The sequence below is a fragment of the Salvelinus sp. IW2-2015 genome, linkage group LG1, assembly GCF_002910315.2.
Source record: "Salvelinus sp. IW2-2015 linkage group LG1, ASM291031v2, whole genome shotgun sequence".
Classification (NCBI taxonomy): domain Eukaryota; kingdom Metazoa; phylum Chordata; class Actinopteri; order Salmoniformes; family Salmonidae; genus Salvelinus; species Salvelinus sp. IW2-2015.
In genome coordinates, this window is record NC_036838.1 from 34571124 (window position 1) to 34582003 (window position 10880).

Consider the following 10880-nt stretch of genomic DNA (forward strand, 5'->3'; position numbering starts at 1 on the left):
GACCACAGTCTCAAAGAAAACCATTAGTAACACACTAGCCGTCATGGATTAAAATCCTGCAGCGATTTTCTGGATTTTTGTTTTAGATCTCCGTTCTCACAGTTGAAGTGTACCTATGATAACCAGAAAATCGCTGCAGGATTTTAATCCATGACGGCGTAGTGTGTTACTAATGGTTTTCTTTGAGACTGTGGTCCCAGCTCTCTTCAGGTCATTGACCAGGTCCTGCCGTGTAGTTCTGGGCTGATCCCTCACCTTCCTCATGATCATTGATGCCCCACGAGGTGAGATCTTGCATGGAGCCGCAGGCGGAGGGTGAGTGACCGTCATCTTGAACTTCTTCCATTTTCTAATAATTGCGCCAACAGTTGTTGCCTTCTCACCAAGCTGCTTATCTATTGTCCTGTAGCCCATCCCAGCCTTGTGCAGGTCTACAATTTTATCCCTGATGTCCTTACACAGCTCTCTGGTCTTGGCCATTGTGGAGAGGTTGGAGTCTGTTTGATTGAGTGTGTGGATAGGTGTCTTTGAAGCAAACTTCCAAACAGGAAGTGAAAATTCTGAAAATGGGGCTCTGTGTCAGGGCCTGCCGTTTCAACTGGCTTATATTTATGGATCTGTATGCACTTCATACGCCTTCCACTAGATGTCAACGGGCAATAGAATGTTGAATGGGGTGTCTAGCTTGATSTGAGACCGAATGAGAGCTTTTGTAGTGACAGGTCCGCTCTTTTGTCAGTATTCAACTGCGCACCAGGGAAACTAACATTGTCTTCTGAAATGCGTTACGTATACACGACGAAATGCTCAGGCTCTGATTTTATTGGATACATATGAGAAAAACATCCTAAAGTAGGATTTTCAACCGAGTTTGACCAGTTTATTCGACATTTATTGGGACTTTTGGAATTTTTCGTTCAGTGCGCAAAGATTTCTTGGACATGTGCCCTCCACATGGCTAGCCAAAGTTACTAATTCAACAGAAGAAATGGACATTCTAAAACAAAACAACGATTTATTCTGGAACWAGGACTCCTTGCACAACATTCTGATGGAAGATCATCAAAAAGTAAGAGAATATTTATGATGTTATTTCGTATTTTTGTGGAATATGTTGGCTCCAACAAGGCGGAGAATAGGTGAGCGCTGTCTCACAATATTGCATGCTGTATGTTGTACTAAAGTTATTTTTCTAAATCTAACACAGCGGTTGCATTAAGAACCAGTGTATCTTTCATTTGCTGTACAACATGTATTTTTTAGTAAAGTTTATGATGAGTTCTTTGGTTAGATTACGTGACTGTCCAAAATATCTCCGGACAATTTGGTGCATCATGGCTGCATATTCACAATGTAAAACCAGGATTTGTACCTCTAAATATGCACATTTTCGAACAAAACATAAATGTATTGTATAACATGATGTTATAAGACTGTCATCTGATGAAGTTGTCCAAAGGTTAGTGATTAATTTTATCTCTATTTGTGGGTTTTGTGAAAGCTATCTTTACGGTGAATAAATGGCGTTGTGTGTTTGGCTATTGTGGTGAGCTAATATAAATATATATTGTGTTTTCGCTGTAAAACACTTTAAAAAAATCGGAAATATTGGCTGGATTCACAAGATGTTTATCTTTCATTTGCTGTACACCATGTATTTTTCATAAATGTTTTATGATGAGTATTTATGTATTTCACGTTGCTCTSTGTAATTATTCTGGCTGTTTTGGTGCTATTTGTGATGGTGGCTGCAATGTAAAACTACGATTTATACCTCAAATATGCAAATKTTCTAACAAAACATAAATGTATTGTATAACATGATGTTATAAGAGTGTCATCTGATSAAGTTGTTCAAGGTTAGTGATTCATTTTATTTCTATTTGTGGGTTTTGTGAAAGCTACCTTTGCGGTGGAAACATGGTGAAAACATGGCGTTGTGTGTTTGGCTATTGTGGTGAGCTAATATAAATATATATTGTGTTTTCGCTGTAAAACATTTTAAAAATCGGAAATGATGGCTGGATTCACAAGATGTTTATCTTTCATTTGCTGTATTGGACTTGTGATTTCATGAAATTATATTATATGATATCCCTGTCGCGTTAGGCTAGGCTATGCTAGTCAGCTTTTTTGATGAGGAGGATCCCGGATCCGGGAGGGTGACTCGTTAGAGGTTAAAGAAAAACTAACAGGTCTGTGAGAGMCGGAATTCTTACTGGTTGGTAGGTGATCAAATACTTATGTCATGCAATAAAATGCAAATTAATTACTTAAAAATCATACAATGTGATTTTCTGGATTTTTGTTTTAGATCTCTCACAGTTGAAGTGCACCTATGATAAAAATTACAGACCTCTACATGCTTTGTAAGTAGGAAAACCTGCAAAATCGGCAGTGTATGAAATACTTGTTCTCCCCACTGTATATGTACATATTCTTATTCCATCCCATTACTTAGATTTGTGTGTATTAGGTAGTTGTTGTGGAATTGTTAGATTACTTGTTAGATATTGCTGTCGGAACTAGAAGCACAAGCATTTCGCTACACTCGCAATAACATCTGCTAACCATGTGTATGTGACCAATAAAATTTGATTTGTCTCAGTCTCTATCTGTGTCTGTCTCTCTGAGCTTTATTGGCATGGGAAACATATGTTTAGATTGCCAAAGCAAGTGAAATAGATGATAAACAAAAAACATTTACAGTAAACATTACACTCACAAAATTTCAAATGTCATATTATGCCTATATACAGTGTTGTAACGATGTGCAAATAAATAAACATAAATATTGGTTGTAGCTACAATGGTGTTTGTTCCTCACTGGTTGCCCTTTTCTTGTGGCAACATGTCACAAATCTTGATGCTATGATGGCTAGGGCAAATAACATAATAAATCCATGTATTCCCAAACTAGGGTGCAATGCCGTCAAGGAAACGCCAAATAAAAATGTGACTGACATTTTTTTTTTTGTCTTCACATTTTCAAACAGTCCATTTATATTTTCCAACGGGGCTATACATTTGGTGAGTTTTTTTTCTCGCCTGAGTAGCCTCGTTTCACCGGCAAAATTAAATTAAACTATCTAGTATTCAGCKAAATAAAAACACAATGTCAAATACAGGTAGCCTTGTCAAATAATGAACATCCAATCACATTAACCGTTACTTTTTCGCGGGAATTCCACTGACGGTCCGTATGTAGCCAAACGTAGCTGTTGCTCATGTTGGTATCTGTACTGAAGGCGCAAAAGCCATGACGGGGAGACATAGTGGAGTGGTAACGCGTGTGCAAGCAGTTGCTTCTGACGCCACTTGGATACACTGCAGCATCCACCGAGAGGCACTTGCTCCCAAGGGAATGCCTGACAGCTTGAAAGACGTTTTGGACACTACAGTGAAAATGGTTAACTTTGTTAAAGCAAGGCCCCTGAACTCTCATGTATTTTCTGCACTATGCAATGATATGGGCAGCGACCATGTAACGCTTTTACAATATACAGAAATGCACTGGTTATCAAGGGGCAAAATATTGACACTTTTTTWAAATTGAGAGACGAGCTTAAAGTTTTCTTTACTGACCATCATTTTCACTTGTCTGACCACTTGCATGATGATGAGTTTCCCACACGACTGGCCTATCTGGGTGATGTTTTTTCTCACCTGAATGATCCGAATCTAGCATTACAGGGACTCTCCGCAACTATATTCAATGTGTGGGAAAAAATGTAGGCTATGATTAAGACGTTGGAGCTCCTCTCTGTCTGCATTAACAAGGACAACACACACACATCATTGTATGATATTTTGTGTGCAAATGAACTCGAACTTACGGACAATGTCAAATGTGATATAGTGAAGCACCTGAGTGAGTTGGGAGTGCAGGTACTTTCCCGAAACGGATGACACAAACAACTGGAATCGTTATCCCTTTCATGCCCTGCCTCCAGTCCTCTTACCGATATCTGAACAAGAGAGCCTCATCGAAATTGCAACAAGAGGTTCTGTGAAAATGTAATTTAATCAGAAGCCAMTGACAGATTTCTGGTTTGGGCTGCGCTCAGAGTATCCTGTCTTGGCAAATCGCGCTGTTAAGACACTGGTGCCCTTTGCAACCACGTACCTATGTGAGAGTGAATTCTCGGCCCTCACTAGCATGAAAACTAAATACAGGCACAGACTGTGTGTGGAAAATGATTTAAGACTGAGACTCTCTCCAACACAACCCAACATTGTAGAGTTATGTGCATCCTTTCAAGCACACCCTTCTCATTAACCTGTGGTGAGTTATTCACAATTTTCGATGAACAAGTAAGGTTTTATATGTAAGATGGTTAAATAAAGAGCAAAATTATTGATTATTACTACACTACATTCAAAAGTTTGGGGTCACTTAGAAATGTCCTTGTTTTTGAAAGAAAAGCACATTTTTTGTCCATTAAAATAACATCAGATTGATCAGAAATACAGTGTAGACATTGTTAATGTTGTAAATGATTATTGTAGCTGGAAACGGCAGATTTTTTTATGGAATATCTACATAGGCATACAGAGGCCCATTATTAGCAACCATCACTCCTGTGTTCCAATGGCATGTTGTGTTAGCTAATCCAAGTTTATCATTTTAAAAGGCTAATTGATCATTAGAAAATCCTTTTGCAATTATGTTAGTACAGCTGAAAACTGTTGTTCTGATTAAAGAAGCAATAAAACTGGCCTTCTTTAGACTAGTGGCGTATGTGGAGCATCAGCATTTGTGGGTTCGATTACAGGCTCAAAATGGCTAGAAACAAAGACCTTTCTTCTGAAACTCATCAGTCTATTCTTGTTCTGAGAAATGAAGACTATTCCATGTGAGAAATTGCCAAGAAACTGAAGATCTTGTACAATGCTGTGCCCTACTCCCTTCACAGAACAGCGTAAACTGGCTCTAACCAGAATAGAAAGAGGAGTGGGAGGCCCCGGTGCACAACTGAGCAAGAGGACAATTACATTAGAGTGTCTAGTTTGAGAAACAGACGCCTCACAAGTCCTCAACTGGCAGCTTCATTAAATAGTATCTGCAAAACACCAGTCTCAACGTCAACAGTGAAGAGGCAACTCCGGGATGCTGGCCTTCTTGGCAGAGTTACAAAGAAAAAGCCATATCTCAGACTGGCCAATAAAAATAAAAGGTTAAGAACACAGACACTGGACAGAGAGGAACTCTCTGAGAGAATGTTGAGCGTGAGGTGCATGCTATTATGTAACACAAATGCTTAATTTCCAAAACGGACAACATCTCTGGACATTTCTGCAGATGTCTCTGCCAATATCAGACTGTTTTTCTACAATATCTGCCACACTCTGAATCTGTGCTTCCTTCTCTATTGGTCATTACTGACCTTAACTATGGTCGGAGATCAGTGCACAGCTCCTCAGTTACAGTTAATGAGCTTTTCAATGGATAGGCTGAAGCATCTTCCTGCCCTGTGTGTGTCTGTGGTCAACACACTGTGAGGACACCAAAGCTACACTTTGGCTACAATCCTCAACGTGCACATACACACATACATACACATACACATAGTCCCCATTCTACACTGCCTTGTTTATGGTGATGAAGTGCAAGGGTAGGAAGGAGAGAAAGGCTGAGAAAGGAGAGAGCCATAGAGAAAGCATATCAGATGTAGAGATAGACAGAGAGAGGGAATGAGCGACAGAGCCATGGATAGACAGTGGGAGAGAGAGGGTTAAGCGAGATAGAAAACAGGCGACCGAGCGTCAGAGAGAGAGAGGATAAGTGAGATATAGATAGAATGAGTGACCGAGAATGTAAGCAACAGAGAGCACGAGAGAGAGAGCGAGAGAGAGTGAGAGTGAGAGAGTGAGCGAGATAGAGAGATCCCCAGCAGCAGTACTGGCCCACTGTGACTCAGAGGGCTAAATGAGCCAGGCGTGTTGCCTCCTGATGCTCTGTGACCTAGATTGGGAGACGCAGACACGACCGTAATCTCTCTTTCTCTCTCCCCCAACTCCAACTCTCTCTCTCTCTCTTTTTCTCCCCCTCTCCACTCAGCACGGAACAGGCTGCTGTGCTGAAAAACCTGCCTCTCCTCCACACACACACGACTGGACAAACACTCACAAGTCACTATAGTCCACACTGAGACAGAGACAGGACTCAGAGCAAAGCCAAAGGGAATCCCATTCACTCAGCTCTTATCAGAGCACTACACCACACTATACACACAGACCTTGGAGACCAGGCAGGAGAAACAAAAACCAGGCAAAGGGGCACACGTGTGTGTGTCCTTGTGTGTGTGTGTGTGTGTGTGTGTGTGTGTGTGTGTGTGTGTGTGTGTGTGTGTGTGTGTGTGTGTGTGTGTGTGTGTGGTGTGTGTGTGTGTGTGTGTGTGTGTGTGTGTGTGTGTGTGTGTGAAGTAGTCATATTTACAGTAACTGTACAGCTAGCTCACTTTCACACACACATACAGTTCATTTGAGCAGCTTAAAACACATAAAGGGTTGTGGTTGAGTGTTTTGAATTCCAGCCGAGCTTCCAGCCAGCATGGCTTTGATCTCTCAATGGCTACCATTGTGTCCCCACAGTCCACGGGGTTAGAGCTGGGTGTAGGGGGGACCTTAAAGGGATAATTCAGGATTTTGGCAATGAGGCCCTTTATCTACTTCCAGTGTCAGATGAATACCATTTTCATGTCTCTGTGTCCAGTGTAAAGGAAGTAAGATGTAGTTTCGCAAGCCAATGCTAACTAGCGTTAGCGCAACAACTGGAAGTCTATAGGTATCTGCGAAGTATCCCTTTAATACGCACACACGTACATGCACGCGTACACGCACGCACGCACGCGCACGCACATAATCCACCATCACTGCAATGGTGCATATTTCCTATATTTGTTGCCATGGGAGTCCCGTCTTTGGAACAGAGTGACAACAATGGGCTGATTGTTAGAAATGTAAAGGATATGCATGAGAAACATTAAGAAGACTCCGGATAGAGTGCTACTACTCCAAATAAATGGAAATGTACTGGCAGTTCATTAAAATAGATTATGTGTTTTGGTGCATAATACTGATAAAGTACTTCCCAAAACATAGATAGTAGAGAGTAGGCTATGTGCTTACAGCAACAACTTTGATTTTTTCTTTCTATGGGTGTTATTGACTGTACGTTTGTTTATCCCATGTGTAACTGTGTTGTTTGTGTCGCACTGCTTTGCTTTATCTTGGCCAGGTCGCAGTTGTAAATGAGAACTTGTTCTCAACTGGCCTACCTGGTTAAATAAAGGTGGGTGGGGGGGAAGACTGTTGGATATAGAGTACACCATGTCGTCCTCCCTTCGCCACTGTGACAGAGACTTTCAGTTGACCCCCGCACTGGGGGTTTTGAGTTTCTATTGAGTTGTTGTGCTACTGAAGCCTTTACTGAATCCTGTCCCAACTGATCCAATTAATTTACTGTATGATACTAGCTACAGTTAAACTACAACCACCAGCAGGCTGATGGAACTACAAACATGGCTACTCCGGTCTGGCCATCTGGTCATAGCTCAGTGTGGCTGGAATAATGAGACAGGCTTCTCTTTGTAGTGAATCAATCGTTGGGTGTTAAGTGCTGCTGGGGCTCAAAATGGATTATGTGTGTGAGTGGAGTCAGTGGACTAGCTGAGGGCTACACGGCTGATGGGCGGGAATAAACAAACACCTCAAACTTGAGCCATAACACCACAACAACAGGCCATTTCAATACTCATCATTCATTCAAGTACTATGTATCCTAATAAACATGTAACTAGGCTACATTTTAATAAGCCTACACTGTCTGTAAATGTAACTACAGAGATTGTCAAGGGATAGGCCTACACATGGAGCTGGTAGGTCTTATCAGGGGTAGTTAACTACTGCTCTAAATGTCTGAGGACAACAGACCAATAAGCATACAGCAGGCTGGCATTTACAGTTGAGTAGTAGTTGTATAGGCCTACTACTACTGCTGAGCTCTTCAGTCACTAAAGCAAAAAAACCCTATCAACAAAAATCCCACAACCAATGTATGCCACACAACGACACTCTCAAACATTTACACTCGATTTGCACACACAGCAGAAAACTAGAGACAGTCTGTTTATGCAGTACATCTGTTTATACAGCATGCCATTATTATTAATAGATAGGTACTCCAGTCTGTTTTCTCTCTCTCCATCTGTGTGTGTGATCCTAAGGAGAGCAGCACTACTCCGAACCCTCACTAACCAAACTGTTAATTGCTGTCTATTATTAAACGATACCACAAGTAGAAGTGAGTTCACCCACCGTTTGTAACAGTGAATTAAGGCTTCTCCATCACTCAGACTTTTTCAGAAGTGCCCTGTGACATATTAAACAGCCCAATCTAATTGATTTGATCAATGTAAAATAGATTTCACACATCTTTTTGAGCAGACTGGTCTCAGTAACAGCTAGACGCAACATAGTAAACGTAAATCTGGGACACTCAAATTAGTATGATATGTTACATTTGGTATGGTTACATAAGATAGGTTACTGAAGGCAAAAACGGAAAGAGGGTGGTTGGTCGGGGTGAATGGGTTGGCCTATAACATGAACGTCTAGCAACCAAAAGGTTGCGTGTTCGGATCTCATCACGGACAACTTTAGCATTTTAGATAATTAGCAACTTTGCGACTACTTATTACTTTTGAGCTACTTTGAAACTACTTAGCATGCTAGTTAACCCTAACCCCTAGAGCTAGCTAACGTTAATGTTAGCTACCTAGCTAACATATTGTACATTTTGTAATTCGTAACATATCGTACATTGCGTTTCGAAACACATCGTACAAACTGCAATTCGTAACACATCGTACGAATTGCAATTCGTAACATATCATACGAAATGGATGATGGACATCCACAAATGAATAGATACCATACGAAACGTAACATATACTAAATGGAGTGTCTCGGATTTACATACAGACTAATACGAAATGCTCTGAGACCATGTTGTTTTGAGGGAGTTGTTTTGATTAGTTTGTAACCACTGAGAGGCCATCTTTGTGGCTGTATCCCAGGGGGGCTGTGTTTGATGATGTGCACAGGCTATTTGATTCTACTATGATTCTCTTGTTAGGCTAATGTCCTCACTTTGAGATGTTTCAGAAAGCAACTATTGAATGATTATTACAGGTGAGTAGTGACAAAAGTAACTTTTTTAGTCTCAAATAAAACAAATGTTGAAATTATACTCAGCAGATTTGATGGAAAATCACAAGTGCCAGGGCCCACAACCAAAGGTCTGGTGGTGGCAGAATAGTATGGAGGCCTTGGAAAATTACTGAAAACCTTTCTCCACACCTGGTCTTCCGTTTCAGTTTCAGTCATCCAACTGTGTCTGGATGAGACCTGGACAGTCGGAATCCATGATGACTCCATGGAGCCATGAGTTTCAGCGGTAAGCTGTGAAGAGCTCAATAGGCACAGTGTGAAACTGTACTATTATTCAATGTTCACACAGTGGGGAGAGAGGGGAGCAGATTCAGGGAGAGAATTGACTTCAGTAAGTCAGTCACCAATGGTAACTCTACTCCTCCATCACATACGTTCTCTCTCCTTCCTCTCCAAAGTTGAAACATTACATTACTCATGCACCTCGGGGTGCTTTGAACCGCATGGCACAGATCCAGCAATACTGTGATTCACCCACCAAGGAGACTTGCATAACACCATATTATTTATTTTTTATTTTTAGGAGCATTGCCATTTGTCAAAACAAGGCAAACGCTGCATTCCCACATTAACAAGAGAGCTTAGCAGTCGACAGCCTTGTCGGTCTATGGAACGTGCAGCATAATTTCAACAGCACTATCGCTTGAGAAACAGACACAATAACTATGTGATGAGGAAGAGAGCCTTGACCTAATTTCTGACAGGAGGAAAACCTCTATGATCTCCTTTTTGATACTGTAAATTACATGAAGGCAATTTTTATCCTAGCTACTAGAGAAAAATGCACTGACTCTGCAAAGCAAATTGGAAGATTGTGTTAATGTTGAGAGCTATGGTTACTTCTGATGGTAAGTATTATGTAAAGTATAAATAAACAAAAAACCTTATTAAAAAACATCCAGTCATAAACTATAGTATCATACAGTTAATACATCAAAAGCCTTATCCAGTAAAATAGCCATCTCTCTATATCCTCATTGCTCAAAAACACTATGCCATTATAGGCGAAAATAATAATGATTGTATTTTGATTACATTAACTATAGTAGCTAATCAAATGAAAATAGGTCAGTGTTTTTATCCTCCTCGGCAACATAGCAGGGGGAGGGAGTCGTGCTTGCCCGGTTATAGACTGCAGTTCTCACCACTGACAGCAGACGGGTGATTGTTATTGTTTTTATCTGGGACACAACACCTATTTATCTTTCCCCCATCTAAAATCCTTACCTTCGGACAGTTCCAAATCCAACTCCGCCAATTGGTCCTTGACCTCTTTCGGGAGTCCCAACATATCCACGCCTCGGTCCGCCATCGTTGCAATAATAAAACGTAGAATGTTAAGAAATTAAAAGTGGTGACAAGTTCCTGAGTCAACGAGAAAAGCAAAAATCAAGACTGTACTCCATCCTTTCGACTCCCTAACACCGCCATAACTGTGAGAAATGAACAACTCACCAAAGGAATCTGTCACATGACCATGTCTGATGTTAATGGTTGTGACTGGCGCATGAAATCATTAGACTGCCTGCTCCCCCTGGCGTTACTGTATGGCAGGGATCATCAACTTCATTCAGCCATCAACTATATTTTCTTGAACGGTTGGTGGGGGGCCGGAACATAATTACAAATAATTTGTAGACTGCAAA

The 10880-nt window shown here is 40.9% G+C and overlaps 1 protein-coding gene across 1 annotated transcript in view; it reads right to left on the reverse strand.

Annotated features, from left to right (window-relative positions):
* The window catches only part of LOC111966280 (disco-interacting protein 2 homolog B-A-like), a 103169-nt gene extending 92464 nt beyond the window's left edge, over positions 1-10705 (reverse strand). The window contains exon 1 of the mRNA XM_070444459.1: positions 10462-10705. Within this exon, the coding sequence (XP_070300560.1) occupies positions 10462-10546 (85 nt within the window). The 5' untranslated portion in view covers positions 10547-10705. The remainder of the gene's footprint in view (positions 1-10461) is intronic.
* Between the last annotated feature and the right edge of the window lie 175 nt (positions 10706-10880).